At 40.1% G+C, this 22,149-nt stretch overlaps 1 protein-coding gene across 6 annotated transcripts in view; it reads right to left on the bottom strand.

Moving 5' to 3' along the window:
• The window catches only part of DAB1 (DAB adaptor protein 1), a 178,449-nt gene that overhangs the window by 43,171 nt on the left and 113,129 nt on the right, over positions 1 to 22,149 (bottom strand). Inside the window, exon 1 of one of the 6 annotated variants that reach the window (XM_035121495.2) lies at positions 19,263 to 19,485. The exons of the other annotated variants lie outside the window; for them this stretch is intronic. Within the exon in view, the coding sequence (XP_034977386.1) occupies positions 19,263 to 19,319 (57 nt within the window). The 5' untranslated portion in view covers positions 19,320 to 19,485. Of the gene's footprint in view, positions 1 to 19,262; positions 19,486 to 22,149 lie in introns of those variants that run through there. 6 annotated transcript variants of the gene reach the window in all.

Below are 22,149 nucleotides of genomic sequence, written 5' to 3'. Positions count from 1 at the left end.
TTATTGATTGCCAAGCAATGTTTGCAGAGAAATTAAACTATGATCAGACTCCTTACTTGTGGAATTAGACATAAAGATTATTCTGCCATGGAAAAATATCACCTACAATGCTGAGACGGCAGATGGAAACATTTATTTGGGAACCCTCATTAACTGTTGGAAAATCATTACATCTCTAATGGCTGGTGATGCCAAAGTGTTACCTTGCAAACTGTACCAGGCTATTAAGAAGTTAGTTAAGCATGCCTACAGCAATAGCTTTGTCTGTATTTAATTTAAGGATTATTTAGAAAGATGACTGTCAAGAGATTTTTTTTAAAAAAATCGATGAATTTTTACTTTTTTTATCTTGGCATAGGAGATATGAAATATTATACTGCAGACTCTGATATGACAAAACGCTGCTGCATGTTGATTAGAAACATTAAACTGTTAGACATCAATTAAATTGGAAAAACTTTTTAATTGTACATATTTATGTGAAATGTTGACAGATAACGAACACACCTCTTTCCTCGTACAACTGTATGCTTAGTACTGTTAGTATTTTAGTTTTTTTCCGGGGAGCTGAATTGGTTCCTGTTTAACACAACAAACCAGCAAACCCTATTGAAAAAACTCACCAGCAAATCCTTCTCACCACAGTAATTCAGAGTCAAATCAATACACTGAGGAAGAGACAGGAGACCCACAAGCTAAAAACACCAGTATTTATTGATGTTTCTAATGGTGTTTCTATGAATTCCTTTTGCTGGTTTTATTCTTATATGCTGCATGAGAACTTGATACAGAGGAAGGTAAGGAGGAAAGAAAACAGGAAGATGAAAAAGTGCCTTATTTGATTATAATATGGGTGCAATAAGCAACTCTTTGTTAATGTATGGAAAACTTTGAGAGAAAAACAGTAATTTTAGGATATATTTTTGGAAATCCAGATATGAAACTCTGAATGGACCTATCACTGCAAAATGGCTCATTAATTCCAGCTTTTTCATGCCCTTGCTTGCATATGGGATTTGATAGGCTACAATGAAATTGCAAAACGGATAAAATGAAAATTACCCCTTGACATTTGTGAAATATAGTTTAATTACTAGCCCAGGCATAGGCAAACTCAACCCTCTAGATGTTTTGGGACTACAACTCCCATCATCCCTAGCGAACAGGACCAGTGGTCAGGGATGATGGGAGTTGTAGTCCCAAAACATCTGGAGGGTCGAGCTTGCCTATGCCTGTACTAGCCTTTCCATTAACAAGAACAACAATTTTGTTGTACAAAACCCATTTCCTAAGCCACTCTGGGCGGTTCCAGTACGTATAAAAACATAGTAAAACTTCAGACATTAAGAACTTCCCGATACAGGGCTGCCTTCAGATGTATTTTAAAAAGTTGTGTAGTTCTTTATCTTCTTGACATCTGATAGAAGGGTGTTCTACAGGGAGGGCACCATTAAAAATAATCTATTGGAATGTTGAGGGTTTCTTACAATCATCTCTCTGTCTCTCTCTCTCTCTCTCTCACACACACACACTTAGAAGCCAGCCTCATAATGAAGTATAAATTATTTGGAGGGCTAAAGGATGAGAGAACATGGAGATAATACAGCTCTGGCAGGAGTTCAGGATTGGCTCTCCTGGAGTGTTTGTATTTCACTGACATCCACACTACCCCCTTCCACTGCCCCCTCCCCATATTGGTAAGCAAGAGTGACAGATCCAGCTAGTAAACTAGCATATTTACTTTGCTCCACTTGGTGAGCTGCTTCTGCTAAGTCGTACTAGAAGAGATTTGTTTGCTTAATGTACTGCGCTTCATCCGTAGGTCTCAAGGCGGTTCAGAACATAATACAAGATAAAAGCACTTGTTACAGGTAGGTAGCCATGTTGGTCTGACGTAGTCAAAACAAAAAAATAAAAAAATTCCTTCCAGTAGCATCTTAAGAAACCAACTAAGTTTGTCATAGGTATGAGCTTTCGTGTGCATGCACACTAACCACCTGCCAACAATGGTCTTCAACTGGACAGTGTTGTTGTTTTTTAAAAAGGAAACCAAAACCAAAAACTAAACTAAGCAATGAAATCACTACAAACAAACACATAAAAGCCAACAGAAACCACATGAAATCCTTCTAATATAGGTTTTATAACCCAGCACAAACACTCCAAGTTCTAAAACACCCCTAACATAGTTCAGTCTGGACATGAGTGTTGCTGGGGCAGAGGAAAACTAAAAAAGCCTCCCTCTCAAAAAAAATTACCGGTAACTGATTTTGACTGGTTGTGTTTTATATTGTTAAGTCACTTTGCGATTTTGTTTCTTTTTTGGAGAAAGCAATTAAGAAATGTAATAAAAATAAACGAATGAATAAGCACAGTATCAAACATCACTAGTGCCATCATTAATTTGAATACCACTTTCAAGCATGTCCTCCCCCTAGAAAGTGCCTGTCTCAGCTCATTATGCATGGAGAAATCGTGTCCTCCCTCAAAGAGGTGAGACCTGGCAACCAAACCCTTGTGTTGTGGGTATGATTGGATAGCCACAACACCCAATTGGTAGGTCCCTTGTTGCTGGGTTTATTCTGACCAATGGGACGCTAGCCAAATGGATCAAGGGACCTATATATGCCAATGCACTTTCTCTCTTGGTCAGTGCATCGGAACACTCACCCACATCTGCCTATATTTAGGGCTTGCATGTTTGACCTTGCTATGCCATCATGTGTCATCTGTCATTGGGACAGGGGTATGGCAGGAATTTTCCCCACTTTGCTGACTGGCTGGTGCCATTTGGGTTTCGCCTGCCACGGAGCAAATCGTCACAACTTGTAAGGTTGCGGATAGGTTCTGGTTCAGGTGATAGGGATGGAGGAATGCTATAGCCATCCCTATGTGAAGGGGTATTCTGTTAAAGGAATCCAGGGACTCAATGCTTTGGTCAACCCTGCGAGGGGTTGTCCCTGTGCCTGAGTCCAGGAGGACATCTGGGTGCAGACATAGCCTGCTCCCGTCTTCCGCCTATCCGGGTGTTCACCCTAGGCTGACCTATGCTGGTGGCCTGGGTCAGCGCTAGCTGCAACGGTGCAGGGAGCTAGTCGAACCAGAGCCTATGCAACCACTCACTTGCTGTAATCAATAAAGTTGTGGCCTAAATTCTGCCAAAAACCAAACAAAAAATTTGAGTCTTGTGCGAATTTATTTAAGGGGGGGTTTAATGGTCTAAACATGCAAAGGGCTATTATGTAGATATGCACAAGAGAAAATGCTCCTTCAAGTAACCTGGCTAGAAGACATTTGCAGCTTTAAAGATTAATGCTAACACTTTGAACTTGGCTGGGAAATCTTCCCGGTTCTCAATTAAGCTTTGTTATATCTTTCCTGTGCAATCTGAAATTTTATTCCACTGCATCACTACTTTTACAGAGGTTTCTGCTCATGGATCCACTTAGCTATTAATTTTATTTTCTCTGTCTCCACTTACACCTGACTATATTGGCAAAATTGAATGGATCTAGCTACTTCAAAGATCTCTTGATTTTCCCATTTCTCTCCAGCTTCTAGAAGTCTGTCATAAAGCCATTCATCCTTTTCCTCACCCTGCCCTCTTCTTTCTTTTTCTGTGGCCTTCAAGTCATGGTGAAATCAATCAAGTTGATCAATTAAGCACTTAGAATGGCCAGGAATCACTTCCAATAAGAGGGTTAGCTTCCATGACAAAGACACAACAATACCACAGCTACCCTGTTTTTAATGAGGGAATTTATTTATTGAAAGACCACAGTATTAAGGTTGCAATTAATACTAAAGGAAACCAGTTAAAGCAGCCAATCTCCCAGTAAAGCTACATAAAGAAAGTCAATTCCAAAACCAAACAGAACACAAATATCAATAAAATATGCAGGGGAGGAATTCACAGGCATTATAGATACAGAACATTTTGCGTTAACTTGCTCTCAGAGCTTGCCACAGAATGTGAATAATTCAGATCTTATTTATTAATCGCTGTGGCCCATGCCCATTTTCTCAATACTCTGAGAAGACTGACAGACTGCCCATCACCTTTTGTTTGAGCTGGCTGAAGCCTATTAATTGTGTCTAATAATCTATGGGTGACATATAACATTAATCAGAGAATGGCTGCTGAAATCAATAAAATTCTAACTCCATTGATTTTAATGGATCTGCTTCAAGTATGACTTAGCTGGCTATCATCCTATTTCTATTAATAGCATTTTCTATAAACAACATCTTCTTCCTTTAGAAAGAAAAGGGGAGGGCAAACCTTCCATAAATGCAGTTCTATGAATGAAACACCATATACCTATCCATGCAGCATATAAGGGAATATGGAACACTGGTCATGCAGATTGCTTAGCATGGACTGGAGAATTATAGCCTCTACTTTCAGTTCCTTTCAGTTAAATTGTTGTGCCTGTTGCTAGCCTTTCCTGAATAATTTAATCTCTTCACATTCCTACAGTCATACCTCGGTTTAAGTATGCCTCGGTTTGAGTACTTTCAGTTTAAGTACTCCGCGGACCTGTCTGGAACGGATTAATCCACTTTCCATTACTTTCAATGGGAAAGTTCGCTTCAGGTTAGGTATGCTTCAGGTTAAGTATGGACTCCCGGAACCAATTACACTCATACCTCGGGTTAAGTACGCTTCAGGTTGAGTACTCTGCGGACCCGTCTGGAACGGATTAATCCACTTTCCATTACTTTCAATGGGAAAGTTCGCTTCAGGTTAAGTACGCTTCAGGTTAAGTACAGACTTCCGGAACCAATTGTGTTTGTAAACCGAGTTACCACTGTTATTTGAAATGACCTAAGCTGCATTTATCAAAAGCTTTCCTCACATATCATATGAAGAGGGCCCATACATTGAAAGAATGATCCCACCACCCGATGCCCGGCCAGAAGTACTACCCCTGCCCTAATATCTCATACAATTCAGCTATATTACTTTATTAATTACAAATGCACATTGTTTTTCTGACTGGGTTTCAAAACACATTTGTAATGCCCAGGGCCGGATTTAGGCTTGATGAGGCTCTAAGCTACTGAAGGTAATGAGGCTCTTTATATGTCCAGCTATCCTTTGTCAACAACAAATTGCTGCTGTTTTTTGTATTGAACATATACTATATGATAATTTATGGACCTAATGGGTATCTAAAGCCATTTGCACATGTTGCCATGCAACCAAGCCATGCAGAATGTTGTTGTTTAGTCGTTTAGTCGTGTCCGACTCTTCGTGACCCCATGGACCATAGCACGCCAGGCACTCCTGTCTTGCACTGCCTCCCGCAGTTTGGTCAAACTCATGTTCGTAGCTTTGAGAACACTGTCCAACCATCTTGTCCTCTGTCGTCCCCTTCTCCTTGTGCCCTCCATCTTTCCCAGCATCAAGGTCTTTTCCAAGGATTCTTCTCTTCTCATGAGGTGGCCAAAGTATTGGAGCCTCAGCTTCACGATCTGTCCTTCCAGGGAGCACTCAGGGCTGATTTCCTTAAGAATGGATAGGTTTGATCTTCTAGCAGTCCATGGGACTCTCAAGAGTCTCCTCCAGCACCATAATTCAAAAGCATCAATTCTTCGGCGATCAGCCTTCTTTATGGTCCAGCTCTCACTTCCATATATCACTACTGGGAAAACCATAGCTTTAACTATACGGACCTTTGTCGGCAAAGTGATGTCTCTGCTTTTTAAGATGCTGTCTAGGTTTGTCATTGCTTTTCTCCCAAGAAGCAGGCGTCTTTTAATTTCGTGACTGCTGTCACCATCTGCAGTGATCAAGGAGCCCAAGAAAGTAAAATCTCTCACTGCCTCCATTTCTTCCCCTTCTATTTGCCAGGAGGTGATGGGACCAGTGGCCATGATCTTGGTTTTTTTGATGTTGAGCTTCAGACCATATTTTGCGCTCTCCTCTTTCACCCTCATTAAAAGGTTCTTTAATTCCTCCTCACTTTCTGCCATCAAGGTTGTGTCATCTGCATATCTGAGGTTGTTGATATTTCTTCCGGCAATCTTAATTCCGGCTTGGGATTCATCTAGTCCAGCCTTTCGCATGATGAATTCTGCATATAAGTTAAATAAGCAGGGAGACAATATACAACCTTGTCGTACTCCTTTCCCAATTTTGAACCAATCAGTTGTTCCATATCCAGTTCTAACTGTAGCTTCTTGTCCCACATAGAGATTTCTCAGGAGACAGATGAGGTGATCAGGCACTCCCATTTCTTTAAGAACTTGCCATAGTTTGCTGTGGTCGACACAGTCAAAGGCTTTTGCATAGTCAATGAAGCAGAAGTAGACGTTTTTCTGGAACTCTCTAGCTTTCTCCATAATCCAGCGCATGTTTGCTATTTGGTCTCTGGTTCCTCTGCCCTTTCGAAATCCAGCTTGCACTCCTGGGAGTTCTCGATCCACATACTGCCTAAGCCTGCCTTGTAGAATTTTAAGCATAACCTTGCTAGCGTGTGAAATGAGCGCAATTGTGCGGTAGTTGGAGCATTCTTTGGCACTGCCCTTCTTTGGAATTGGGATGTAGACTGATCTTCTCCAATCCTCTGGCCATTGCTGAGTTTTCCAAACTTGCTGGCATATTGGGTGTAGCACCTTAACAGCATCATCTTTTAAGATTTTAAATAGTTCAGCTGGAATATCATCACTTCCACTGGCCTTGTTATTAGCAGTGCTTTCTAAGGCCCATTTGACTTCACTCTCCAAGATGTCTGGCTCAAGGTCAGCAACCACACTACCTGGGGTGTACGAGACCTCCATATCTTTCTGGTATAATTCCTCTGTGTATTCTTGCCACCTCTTCTTGATGTCTTCTGCTTCTGTTAGGTCCTTACCACTTTTGTCCTTGATTATGGTAATCTTTGTACGAAATGCTCCTTTCATATCTCCAATTTTCTTGAACAGATCTCTGGTTTTCCCCATTCTATTGTTTTCCTCTATTTCTTTGCATTGCTCATTTAAGAAGACCCTCTTGTCTCTCCTTGCTGTTTTTTGGAAATCTGCATTCAGTTTCCTGTATCTTTCCCTATCTCCCTTGCATTTTGCTTGCCTCCTCTCCTCCGCTATTTGTAAGGCCTCGTTGGATAGCCATTTTGCTTTCTTGCATTTCCTTTTCCTTGGGATGGTTTTCGTTGCTGCCTCCTGTATAATGTTACGAGCCTCCATCCATAGTTCTTCAGGCACTCTGTCCACCAAATCTAAATCCTTAAACCTGTTCCTCACTTCCACTGTGTATTCATAAGGGATTTGATCCAGATTGTATCTTACTGGCCCAGTGGTTTTTCCTACTTTCTTCAGTTTAAGCTGGAATTTTGCTATAAGAAGCTGATGATCTGAGTTACAGTCAGCTCCAGGTCTTGTTTTTGCTGACTGTATAGAGCTTCTCCATCTTTGGCTGCAGAGAATATAATCAATCTGATTTCGATGCTGCCCATTTGGTGATATCCATGTGTAGAGTCTTCTCTTGTGTTGTTGGAAGAGAGTGTTTGTGATGACCAGCTTGTTCTCTTGACAGAACTCTATTAGCCTTTGCCCTGCTTCATTTTGAACTCCAAGGCCAAACTTTCCAGTTGTTCCTTTTATCTCTTGATTCCCTACTTTAGCATTCCAATCCCCTGTAATGAGAAGAACATCCTTCTTTGGTGTCATTTCTAGAAGGTGTTGTAGGTCTTCATAGAATTGGTCAATTTCACTTTCTTCAGCACCGGTAGTTGGTGCATAAACTTGGATTACTGTGATGTTAAAAGGTCTGCCTTGGATTCGTATCGAGATCATTCTGTCATTTTTGAGATTGCATCCCATTACAGCTTTTGCCACTCTTTTGTTGACTATGAGGGCCACTCCATTTCTACTACGGGATTCTTGCCCACAGTAGTAGATATGATAGTCACCCGAACTGAATTCGCCCATTCCCTTCCATTTTAGTTCACTGATGCCCAGGATGTCGATATTTATTCTTGTCATCTCATTTTTGACCACATCCAGCTTACCTCCACTCATGGTTCTTACATTCCAGGTTCCTATGCAATATTTTTCTTTACAGCATCGGACTTTCCTTTCGCTTCCAGGCATATCCGCAACTGAGCGTCCTTTCGGCTTTGGCCCAGCCGCTTCATCAGCTCTGAATCTACTTGTACTTGTCCTCCGCTCTTCCTCAGTAGCATGTTGGACGCCTTCCGACCTGAGGGGCTCATCTTCCAGCGTCATAACTTTTATATGCCTGTTGTCTTTGTCCATGGAGTTTTCTTGGCAGGGATACTGGAGTGGCTTGCCAGTTCCTTCTCCAGGTGGATCACGTTTAGTCAAAACTCTCCACTATGACCTGTCCATCTTGGGTGGCCCTGCATGGCATAGCTCATAGCTTCTCTGAGTTATTCAAGCCCCTTCGCCACGACAAGGCATTGATCCATGAAGGGGATGCAGAATGTAGGCACCCTATATATATAGAAATGAGCAAACCAGTGATATTTTAGGGAGCAGGCGGGGCCCATTACTTACATCATAGGAGCCTACACAACACAAAACACTGTATGTAGGTTTTATTTTATTTGTTTTTTATCTTATATTTTGGAAATGCACATCCAGGTTTTCTTTTCCTTTAAATTCTTTTGGGGCCCCCAAGAGACTGGGGCCCTAAGCTATAGCTTTTTTTAGCTTATATGTAAACCCAGCACTGGTAATGCCAAATGCTGTCCATTTGTTTACCTGAGGTATGAAAAAAAATGCCGAAAGTCAAAGGCTTTGCTGAGCATATGCAATAACTTAGGCCCCTTCCAAATAATCATGCCAGTGACATTATTATTATTATCATTTATTATTATTATTATTATTGTTATTATTACTGCTGATGCTGCCATTTTCATTACTGTACATTGCATTTTGGCCTGTTTTTGTAATTAATAATAAAAACATCTTGGAACTATGAAATGAAAATCAGGCTTTATTATTTTTAATCAATGAATAAAAGAATTGTCTTTGGCTAAGGACTAAATCCAAGACACTATAACCATCAGCAACCCTGATGTTGCAGGTGTGCTCCAAAGAAATGACTGTGCAGTTGCTAGTAGGACCCCATTAAAAAAAATAAATCAAAATCCAGATTTAAAAAAATAAAATGTAATGTCAAACCAGGCCTCAGGCACAATCCAGCCATTCAGTTTCACTGTATGCCATGCATTGTCAAAAGAACTGCAGTGGTTGGAGCCTCGGAAACAATGCCCCGTGGCTTTTCAGAGTTATAGTCATATAAGACTTTCAATGCATATTGCGATATATGACAATGATACAGTCTTGCATGTGCCAGTGGCACTTTTGCACCGTTACCTAGAGGACATGGAACTCCATCTGCCACGTTGACTGGTGGCAGCCGCCTGTAAATATGAGACTGTAAAATAAGAATGTAAGAATAGCTCTTCTGCAGCAGACGAAAGGCCTACACTGAATTTAGATTGTTCAGTACCAATGTGAGCCAGATCACCATTGCTTCCATTAATGCCTTTTTTTTTACAAGGGAAACTGAGGCTTAAAAGATTTTCCTAATATGCTCACCACAAAAAGTATGGCTTAACCAAAAAAGCTTAACTTTTTCTGAAGGGAAAGGGGCGGCCACCTTATTAACTACTAATTCTTCTAGAAGACTATCACATTTGACTCTAAGCCATTAGGCAACTGTGTGAAATCTTGGTGATAAAGTATGGGAGAAATTTTTAAAGGTATTCCTCCCCCCCCCCCCTCCACACACACTAGTGTTCTCTATGTATCATATAGGAACAATGTCCTAGTGCACTAAAATGGATCTGAGAGTTTGGATTTTCAGCTCAAATGAAACTCAGAAGAGGTGGAGAAGTTTGATCTGTTCTTCAGCTAGAGGTGAGACTTTGATGTAAAGAGTCATGCAGCTGTATCACATACAAAGTCACTTCCTTAATAGCGAAGATTGTGTAGTCTCCTAGATTTTCAAAGTTTAAACAGAGAAGCAGACACAGTTTGTACCATCCTGTCCTGTTTATGAAGCACAAAGAGCAACTACAGATTTCAAATCCTTAATATTTGAGACTACTTTATTGAAAAATGAAGTTATCTCCTAAAAGTCGTTTCATGAAGACAATGTATTAGACAAGGCCCCAGTAGAATCTACTGCATACTTAGGGTCACATTCAATGAGACCCTTTGAAATTAATGGACCTAAGTTAGCCTTGTCCATTAACTTCAACGGGTCAACACTGAGAAACATTAGCACCGAATACCACCCAAAATATACACAAAACAATGCTCCTGCTTCCATTACAGTTTTCAATGTAAACTAATTTCCACCCTGTTTATATTTCATTCAATCGCAAGGGGTTCAAAGTAGTTTCCAATCATATAGCACTCCAGATTTGAAGCATTAATAAATAATAAGAGAAGACTCACAGCCATAAATGTTGAAACATGCACTGCCCTATATAATTTATAAAAGATTCTGGTTAGAAACTATTTCATTTTCAAAAGTCATAAAGACTCAAGATTTTCCTGGCAGAGAATTCCGTAAGTGTGATCCAATATAGTTTCAGTCAATACATTAAAATGCAGGAAAAGAAATGACTAGGGTTCGTTATAAAGCAAGAGTGGCATTTTTTTTATTTCTGCATTACAAGCCAGGCCATGCACCAGCCATTATGAGCAGAAGAAATGCCAGATTAAGAGTTCATATTTTCCTAGTGGCACATTGATTTTTTAATTTATATACCACTTAATATATTTTAAATACTTCTAAGTCAGGCATGTCAAACCTGCGGCCCTCCAGATGTTTTGGACTACAATTCCCATCTTCCCCAACCACTGGTCCTGCTAGCTAGGGATCATGGGAGTTGTAGGCCAAAACATCTGGAGGGCCGCAGGTTTGACATGCCTGTTCTAAGTGATGTACAAAAAACTGAGGCAACAACAGACAAATACTATAAAAATACAGTTACATATAAAAATGTTACATGAATAAAAAGTTACTCACATATATAAATGATTTTCACTTCCTTTCCCTCAAACACACTCTTCCCTCTCAACCTCAGGCTTCTCACTCAGAATCTAAACAAACCTTCAGCTCATCCACAAAAGTCTCACAACAAGTGGAGTTCATGGAAACAGCCTAGTCTCTCCCTCTAGACTTGCTTTTTATGGACAGGCCCAAGGTAGCTGGTACTTCCTCAGGCTGCCTACAGCTGTGTCCTTTTCAGCCACACTCACACAGGTGCAGCAGGTTTGTTGAGTTTCCTAGGAGGTGCAAAGGAAGGAAAGTGACTTCCCACCCTTTCTGTTCTATCCTCCTCCTCCTCCACCAGCTGGAATCTGCAGAAGCTTCTCCTATACAATTTTATCAAAATGGCAACCACCATTTGTTAGTAGATCCATTCCTAGATGCATCCACTACTTAAGTCCACAGCATCTGTCTCACCAACAGAAAAAGAGCCATATATTCCATTTGGGGTAACAGCTATTATCTAGAACAGGGGTGGCCAACTCCCAAGAGACTGCGATCTACTCACAGAGTTAAAAACAGGCAGTGATCTACCCATTTGGGGGGGGGGGTTCAGGCTGTTGAGCTTTTTTTTAGGGAGGAAAGCCCATTTTTAGGGGTTCAGGTCAAAGTTGTTGAGCTTTTTTAGGGGAGTCAAAGTTAGTGATCTACCGGTAGATCACGATCGACCTGTTGGACGTGCCTGAAAGTGCTCACTGGAAGGACAGATCCTGAAGCTGAGGCTCCAATACTTTGGCCACCTCATGAGAAGAGAAGACTCCCTGGAAAAGACCCTGATGTTGGGAAAGATTGAGGGCACTAGGAGAAGGGGACGACAGAGGATGAGATGGTTGGACACGACTAAACGACTAAACAACAACAAGTCCCACTGAACTCAGTCAGGTTTACTTCTCAGTAGGCATTTGTAGGGTTGCACTGTAAAAGAATAAACCAGGTGGCTCAATTATGCATGCTTTTTTGATGTTACAACAGATTGTATAATGCTGATAATGCATGGAAATTATTTCAGAACAACTAAAGCTGATTAAAACACAGCAGCTAATTATATTTCAGCAGCTTTCCCTGTGTCTATGAAATAAAACAAAATATGGTATTTATTCAGAATATTAATGGCAGCATTCTCTGGCAGGTAAGAGGCAAACCTTGCAGAAACAATGCAGCTCAACAAAGCATAATGCATGGGATATGGAACACAACGCAGCACAAATGAGCGGTACTAATCCTACATTGAATAATGCTAATTGCAGGTTAAAACCTTGTTTAGAAAACCAACTTCATGATATCCTTATACATGATCTAGGAACTTGTTATGTCTACCTATTGTCGGGATCTCAGTGTGGGGGAAGAACGATCCCCCAGGCACAAGGCAGGAAAGTTTCCAGGCTTCTCCCCGACTCCTTCATGACCCGTGCCTTGCTTTTGACACCAGGCACATGTCTATAAATCTTGCAGAGTAAAGCACAGATGGATTGAGGCAGAGATGTGTGCACTAAGCTACTTTTATTGCTAAGAATTAAGCAGAGCTAAAGAAAACATGTCTCCTCTCGATGAGAGAAGTCCAAAGAAGAATAAATAACAAACAGAAACAGAATACAGCAACATCTGCTCCTGTGATTCCCAACAGTTATTGCTGGAATGTATCAACACAGCTATATCCATGTGCTGAAAGTGAAAGGTAATATCTCTAAGCCTTCCATAATGTCAAGGTGGAAAGATGGGGGAAGGGAGAAGAAACGTCATGGTCAGAGTGAGGAGAGGATGCAGAGGGACATCTCCATTGTGACTGACAGGCCAAGCTTGTAATCAGATGGAATTATTGCACCTAGAAATTTAACCCCTTCATATTCTGCACCCCCAATTTTAAATGTACCTAGTTAAAAGTCCCTGTGTTTTCTGTGATATGGCATGTTTCAATAGGCAAAATGGGTATTTTTTGACCAATAGTTTATAGAAAATTATTCTAATCCTATAATTTGCAGAAAAGCTGCTGCACCCATCCTGTTGAAATTTAGCAAGATAGGCTTCCTGTTTCTGGCGGTGAGAAATGGCTGACTCCCATACGATCGGACTTCAGCCGTGCTGGCAATTCAGGATTGATATGGGGGTAATTAGCCCTGGCAGACTCCCCAGGGTGGGGGGAGGACTGTCTCGTAGACCTGCAGATTGTCCAAGATTGTCAGCTTGCATCAAGTGCAAGCAGCAGGACACTGGGTCCCAGAGCACGACATGGCTGGCACTCTCCGAAGCCACTCTCATAGCCGGAAATATCTGTTTGATAAAATAATTAGATTTGGACAATAAACAGACATAGCCTGGACCGAAGAAGACTGAGAAAAAACCTGCAGAACTGCACAGTCCCTGGTGTTCAAGCTTGGACTTCAAAGAGATTCTCATCATGGTGTTTGGATTACGGTGGTGACTGGTATGTTCTTCTTTTCTTCTCAATACCTACAATTGTTTTTCTACGCCAAGCCTCATTAAGAAACCTAATTTTTTAGGACTTCTATTTATAATTAAGTACAGCTTAATTATACATTGCACAGCTTTACTTAGACTTGAAAGACTTGATAAAGAAAGAAAAAAGATGGTGCTGGTTAATATGACGCAGCACAGAAAAAATGAGAGTTCCTCCCTTTTTTGAAGGAAGTGGGAGATGATTGCTGGCTGACTTTGTAGTGACTTGAAACAATAATTTGGGATAATATACAGTGCATCTGTTTGCAGAATTTATTCATTTTGAGCGAGAGAGAGGCTAAATGGATGTCTAGCAGCCCCCCTTCTAGGATTGTGTGGTCTCCAAAAGCCAATCGATCGCCAAATGACTTATATCTGTGGAATACAATTCATTTACATTGCATTATTGCAAAAAGTATGCTTAACAATCTTCAAACGACAGGCTTGGACAACAGCCTGGATTGGATTAATTTACCAGCATGGGAGTTGCTGTGTCATTAAACTTTATGATGGACAACAGCCCGGATTGGAAGATTGGAATGAAGTCAGGAAAAGCTGCTATGGCAAATAGACAGTTGAAGAAATACATATATACAAATAAAGCTGTATTCAATGGATGAAAGGATATATGATTTCTGACATCATTGAGAATCACATAGCCAGGGGCGGAAAATTTTAAAGCATTACGATTGGAATGTGGAAATATGAGAACAACAAAGAAGGCAGGAACGAAGATATTGGAGATATACTTCAAGAGGTCCAGACTATGGGAAGCCCGGAAAATTTAATAATTCATAATTTGGATTGTAATTTGGTTTTTTTATTTTAGTTTATTGTTTTTAATTGGATTATGATTTGATGGATAATTGGCTGTTGTTTTTTTTGAAAATTAATAAAAATGATTTAAAAAGAAAGAAATGTAGCAGGATACTCCAGTTCTGTGAAAAGGTATGGAAGAAATTATTACATTCTGTGTGTATAACTGTTCAACATTTCCCTTCGGCCAACTGTAGGTCTTATCTTATACAGGTTTAACTAGGACACCTGCCAGTTTCATCATGATCATCCCTGCTTGATAACCACCACAAATATGCAACATGCCATCCCATTCAATCTTGTATGTATATAGTAGACCAAGATTAAATGTCCATGCAACACACAGAAAAAAGCATTAGCCTTCTGACTCTGAAGGGGGAAAAGCAACTTGAAAGCAAATGACTGTATATGCTATTGTACATTTGGTATGAACTTTCTGAATACTACATCATCTGCAGCATGGAAGACTTTTACTAATAATTTCAGAATAATTTTGTGCATTGTTTTCCCCATCGTGGATTTTATGTATGGAAAATGTGGGTCTTATGTGTGGAAAATGTTGCCCTTGTGACATTTCATTGACATACTGTTTGTGAAGTGTTTTACAACATACCAAGTGGAAATTATTTTATCCCACATGCATATAGCTATATTGCTCATTTTGACCATAGATGGGTACAAAGATAAGTAATACATAAAGATTTTAAATTCTGCTAGGTGTTGTGTGTTTTTTTTAAAAAAATGCAGCCAGCAGAGGAAAAGATCCTGCAGTTTAAAAGTGAAAAGCAAAGCTAACTTGGCGCTTTCATTCCAATGAACATAGTAGTTTATTATTTTAGGCACAGTTCCTGGCCGAGACCACAATGACTCCACGGCTCGTGAGCAAATAAAAGAGGACAAATTGAATGTGAGAGCATGGAGAGAGAAAGAAAAAGTGAACAAAGAGCAGGATGCCAATTTGTGGTTTGATAGAAGAACTGCCTACAAAATGGGCCAGGAAGCAGGACTTCTGAGCGTGAACATGATTGAACTCTTTCCTCAGATGGGGCTGTTTATTCTCTTCAGAATTAGCAAAACACTATGTGGCTGCAAATGAATGGTCCACCACTGAATCTATGTGACCTGGAGCCTTTCATTCAGTTGTGTCACACAATAGGCGACAGAATTTCTCACTCCTGGAAAGCAAGTGTAGAAGAGAAAGGAAGTTGTAACCTTGGAACATTCTCCAAATATGAATGGGCTTCTCTTCAGATAACCGGCGTCTTAAACATGGCTTAACTATAAATGGAAAATAAATCTGCAATCCCAGTACACCTTCCATAAGGAGTGACTCTACTGATAAACCAAGGAAACGTTTTTGTGAGCGTCTCCATAAGGAATTTCTAGAGCATTTTCTCCAGCCCAATAACATACTGGAAATGGCACAGCCAGAAAACACTTGCAAATAAAATGGAATAATTATACACCATAAATAACACCCTCATCATCAAAAAAACAGTTTATATAGAAACGATCAAGGATCTAAATGAGTAAGGTATCTAGAAATGTGTTTACACTAAAATCATTGATATAAATTTCATATTGCAGGCATTCTTATTGTCTAGATTAAAAATCCATTCAATATGGTTAAGAATTCAGACTGGGTTTTCACTGGTTTATTGCATGTAACTGAAAGAGTGGAGTTATGTGTTATGCATTATCACTTGGCATTAAATTGTGCAGCCTCACACTTGTCCTGATCCCAGTAACGAGATCTGAGTGCAGAAGCCACTTGCTGGAACAGAAATTGCACATGTAAATCGGATATACTTCTGAAATTGATCCAGATATGGATGGACCTCTTCACTGTGATTGTTGTTTTTTTACTCAGATGTGCATTTAAGTGAAAATCTGAAAGTGCATCCCTGTTCAGATTATGGCACAACTAGCCATGCAGACTCCTTTGATCAGGCCATAAAGGTGTAAATTCTGCTTGTCAGCTTGGACCATCCTGCCCATCCCTCTGTCTGCCCACATACACATATCCACCTGCCTACCCACCTGCCTTGTACCTCCATCTCCTGTTCTCTCCTCCTCACCCTCCAATGCTGCACACAACGTCAGACTATAATGAAAATGTATACACAGGCAATTTATGAAATTTGTCTAAGAATAAAAAGGAGGAAACTAAAATCTATGTAATAACGCCAAACTGCACAGAGTCAGCCTTCCCATAAAGTACTGGCTTCAGCAGGAACCTTGCACAGGCCCATCACATTCCGACAGCTAACCTCTGTGTCATTTATTGAAATAGAGGAAGCTAACATTTTATTTTATTTTACTTGTTTCAGGAGCAAACACAACTAAAGCTGGCAAATGAAAAGGCTTGTTTGGTTACAGTATCAAAGCATTGACCAAGACAAGATAGACTTAGTTTAGCCTGCGAGATAAACCAGACCCTGCAGATTTTTTTTAAAAAAAGGCAATACTTGCTCCCAAATCTATAAAAGGCCAACTGTGGCTGACCTGGCAGTAGGTTTCCAGATTGCCCATCCATGCATTAGTCTGCATAATGTATTTGTGGGTTATGCCAATCAACATCTAATTTAAGACTGCAGGTTCCTCAAAATCTCATGAACCTTCTGTAATAATGATTGTGCATGACTTTATTTTCCTAGGCTAGAAAGGATAGAAAGTATAGCATACTTACTTGCAAAAAAAATAACTGAACTACAATTAATGGGACAGATCATGTGCATGATTCTGTGAAACTTGCCACAAGCCAGAGGAGGCAGGCAGAGAGAAGAATTATGGATGGGGATCTTTGGCAGAAGCTGCAAATAGACCACTTAATCTGTTATTGAGGTTGTACAAAGATTTCAGTGAATATGGTATGCACACCCTATAATGTTTTATTTATTTAATATTAAATTTCTATTATGCCCTTCATTTCAAAAGATTCCAGGAAGGTAAACATCAAAATATTAAAACAACATAATTTAAAATGAAAAAAAAACACATTTATATTGCAACAAATTGAAAACCATCTAAAAACATTTAAAAGCAATCACACTTGCTGATTTCAAGGTTGCCATGGGGAATATCTTCCAACCATCAAATGCCTGGGTAAATAAGAATATTTTGAAATATCACCTGAAGTCAATAATGAGGGAGACATACACACTCCACCAAGTAGGGCATTCAACAAATGAGGAGCCACCACCAAGAAGACCCTGGCATGGATCAATGCTAAGTGGGCATGGGGCCATGTTCCATGGCTTCGTTCCATCTAAACCCACAAATCCACTTAGTGGGCAAAGTAATATTATAAGTCGGTGTATACTTTGCTCCAGTTCTTTAACTGAGAAAAAACACATTTTTTGAAAGGACATCTCAAAGAGATTGTGAAATACAGTCGTACCTCAGAAGTCGAACAGAATCCGTTCCAGAAGTCCGTTCAACTTCCAAAACGTCCAGGAACCAAGGCGCAGCTTCTGATTGGCTGCAGGAGTTTCCTGCACTCAATCGTAAGCCGCGGAAGCTGCGTCGGACGTTCGGCTTCCAAAAAACATTTGCAAGCCGGAACACTTACTTCCAAGTTTGCGGCGTTCAGGAGCTGATTTGTTGACAACTAAGCCATTTGGCAATCAAGGTACCACTGTATAGCTACCGGTAAGTCCTAGGAGCTTGTCACATTGGGTTATAATACAGTATTTTATTTTTTTCCAATTAAAGCAAGATGGCATATTGAAAAGCCCTGCTGGGGAAGTGTTCGCACAGGACAAAGATCCAAGGACTTCATGGGCAGGATAAAATGCAAAAGCTGATTTTGGCCCTTTCTCATTTTCATGTAGATTAGGTTTAGCATTCAGCTTCATTCTTTTTTCTCTCATCTGGATCTCAAAGCAGAAATTACAATTAAATACTCAGTACACCAGCTTAGTTCAAAACAGGCATAACTCCTTTGAGTTGCTTTTTCTCATCCCCTTTTCTGGCTTTTTGCTGCAAAATCAGAGGATAAGTCTTTGAATGGGTCTCTAACACTATGCTGCTCTCACCTTGTATTTAAAGGCATGCAATGATTCTTTCATGGCTTTGAAGCAGTGTCTCTTGCTCCCTGGGTACATTTATTTATTTATTTTAGGAAGCAATATAGTTCCCCCCCTGCTTTAGCAACTGTGCACAGCATGATTTCAGGGTGTTTTTGTTGTTATCTTAATCAAAATTATCACTTAATTCATTTGACTGTTGCACAGTTCTCATAATCGTATTATATTCCCTCCCTTCTCAAGCTTTTCAGTGCATCATTGAAAAGCAGTTCATTCCGAGTTCATAGGCCCATATGACAAAAGCAAGGAACAAAAATATGAAAACAGCAAAATAATCAAAATAATCATAATGTTTTCTATCCCCCCCCCCTGCGGAATCTGAATGACTACCTACTCTAGGCAGGAAACATAAGGTTATATTCAGTCCACCAGACATCTTGAATCTACATCATGAACCAATTTTGGTATTTGATTTTAGTATTTAAAACAGAGAAATCTGGACTGATACAGCATCATTAATCTTGAATTACAGCAAATGAAGCGCCATAATAGCCACCATATCCCAACATTATCAGATTTACAGTAAGGTTTAATAATAATAATAATAATAATAATAATAATAATAATAATAATATGGTTTATTCTACTTCCCATCTCTAGTATCTGAAACTACTGGCAAATCTCCTGCATTTTGTGGAAAAGAATAAAATGTGTTAATTGAACATGGGTTCTTTGCATCTGGCAAGCCAACACAAAGTATCAGCAGCACCTGTATTGCTGGAAAATGTCAGAAATGCTACTAATACAACTGCTAATAGCAGAGCAAAAAACGAACAAACAAAAACCTGCAAAGCAATTGGTGATATATAGCATGCTGCATCGAGAGAAAAATATCGGCTACAAGTGGGGTAACTTTGCAGACTTACAGGAGAAGAAGATATCAAAGACAAATACTGTAGACACAAGACTTTAAACAGGAACATCACTCTTTGCTGTGGCGTTTTCACCACTTGTGACAAAACATTTCAGTGGTTCTGAAACGGACTCCTTTATTATTATGTCAAGAGTTCTCTTGTCAAGCACTTTCTCTTAGGCTGGAATGTCGCCCACAAAATTCTGCTGGTGCTAGAAAGGGCTTTCAGCTATACATAGATTAAGGGCAGGGCTGAATGTTGGTGTGTGTGTATAGGATAGTAAAGGTAAAGGGACCCCTGACCATTAGGTCCAGCCGTGACCGACTCTGGGGTTGCGCGCTCATCTCGCATTATTGGCCGAGGGAGCCGGCGTATAGCTTCCAGGTCATGTGGCCAGCATGACAAAGCCGCTTCTGGCAAACCAGAGCAGCACATGGAAACGCCGTTTACCTTCCCGCTGTAGAGGTTCCTATTTATCTACTTGCATTTTTACGTGCTTTCGAACTGCTAGGTTGGCAGGAGCTGGGACCAAGCAATGGGAGCTCACCCCGTCACAGGGATTTGAACCGCCGACCTTCTGATCAGCAAGCCCTAGGCTCAGTGGTTTAACCACAGCGCCACCTGGGTCCCTGTATAGGATAGTAGCTATGTATAATAAAAATCAACTGAACAAGTTAGTTCTGATTAAATTATTCAGTGATTTCAATGGGACAATTGTGATTAGTTTAGTTGAACTGAGGGCCAGGTCTTGATTACTCTGAACATTGGACATATTAAATCATTTATATCAACATATTATATTAGACAGAAATCAAAGTCCATCCTGAGCACCTTCAGGCTATAGCAGAAAAATTAAGTCATTTTTAAACTTAAAATAGTGAACATTATTACAGTGGTACCTCAGTTTACAAACACAATTGGTTTCGGAAGTCTGTACTTAACCTGAAGCAAACTTTCCCATTGAAAGTAATGGAAAGTGGATTAATCCATTCCAGACGGGTCCACGGAGTACTCAACCTGAAGCGTACTTAACCTGAGGTATGAGTGTAATTGGTTCCGGAAGTCCGTACTTAACCTGAAGCGTACTTAACCTGAAGCGAACTTTCCCATTGAAAGTAATCGAAAGTGGATTAATCCATTCCAGACAGGTCTGCGGAGTACTTAAACTGAAAATACTCAAACCTAGGTGTACTTAAACCGAGGTATGACTGTATTGATGTTATTATTGTGCGGATAAGATCATGCTATGAATTTTGCTCACTCTAAAAGCCTGACTCTAATCTAGCACTGGCAGCAAAAAAAGGCTCACCTTGAATTAACCGTAGAGAGTAGAATAGATGCCTAGCAATTCAGGCAACCACTTTCATGGATAGGACTTGCATGATATGGTTGTACACAAGTTGAGAAATATTAACCCTAGATGAGTTTTCAGCCTCAACAGATCGAGACACCCAAGTTAAGCCAGTTAAAAATGTCCTGCATCATACTCCATTCATCCATGTATCTGTTTCCTAACAATATTTTCTTCCTTTAAAAACCCTGTTTCCTAAGGGCATTTATTACATTACACTTCAGAATTTTTCATACATTGGGGGTGGGATCCTTTAATAATCATCTAGGCTCTTCTTGCTCTAGATACCATCAGCAATACTTTTAGTCTGACAACTGTGAAACAACAAATTATTCTCATCCCCCCCCATTCTAATGCTGTTGACCTTCCAGTCCAAACACACTAAGAAAGGAAATGAGAGATATCTTCAGAACTTTTAAAAAATGTAAGGCATAACATGAAATAACATTTAAGGCGTTGTTGTTTTTCATTCGCCGCTTTGAGGGTATTTTTGGGGTAGCAAGGCAGCCTATATATTTCAATATACTTATTTTTTTTTTACAAAAATTGCAAATCCAAATTCTATAGGTGCTGACAGTTTAAGATGCTGAAGTATTTCAAAGAATCTTGAAAAAAATTAAACCATGGGATTACCCCCCCCCCAAGAACAGACACTCCCCATCCTGCACCTATCTCTCAGTTCTTAGGGCTTTCCTCTCCAAGCTGATCCTGCAACATAGCAAGAATCACCTGAAATCTGACTTGTGTATATGGTGCCAACTTTGTGAGGCTGGCAGGTGCTGCATGCGGTGGTTGGCACTGTGCCACTGCTCCTGAGGCAAGATGCTACCATCCTACCAAAATGTCCACCATTAAAAATGCATGGCTATGTTATCTTGATATTTGCTGCCAGCTAAATTTGTAGAAAAGCTTGTAACAGTTTCAGAAAAACTTGCTGTAACAGAAATTAGGTCATAACAGCAACATTGGCTTCAAAACTGGGTCAGCCATTAAGAGAAACTTTATGACTGTGCACAACTGAAAGATCTAATCAATGGATTGTGACTAATATACCATGTTTATTGCTCTTATTTCTATGTGTGTACAGTATTGCCTTGCATTGCTGTTACACATGGCAAAATATGAAATTAAAATTAAAGGATTATAACTGGCTGCTGCAGATATGGGACTCCTGCAGTAGCACCAGCAGCAGCAGCAGCAGCAACAACAACAACAACAATTTATTTGTACCCCACCCATCTGACTGGGCTGCCCCAGCAACTCTGGGCAACTTCTGGTCTTTTGCTATCTAAAATATCTGGGGCGCACCAGGTTGGGGGGATGCTGTCCTAGCCACAAAAAAAGTATCAACACTACTTCAACCAGCAAAATGTCATCCTGAGTTCTGCTTCCTGATCATGCTAGTGTGTGGCAGAATGCTTTGAATGGGCATAAATTAACTGGAGGGTGGAGCCACTATATTATGAAACCATTATTCTGTAGTACCTACCTATCATTGGGGCATATTCCAGCCTCTTTAAAATCACAGAAAACTTGTGCCATCCAACA

This window comes from Zootoca vivipara, chromosome 7 (genome assembly GCF_963506605.1).
Source record: "Zootoca vivipara chromosome 7, rZooViv1.1, whole genome shotgun sequence".
NCBI lineage: Eukaryota > Metazoa > Chordata > Lepidosauria > Squamata > Lacertidae > Zootoca > Zootoca vivipara.
The sequence above is the reverse complement of the archived record's forward strand: the minus strand, read 5'-3'. Positions and strand labels throughout refer to the sequence as shown.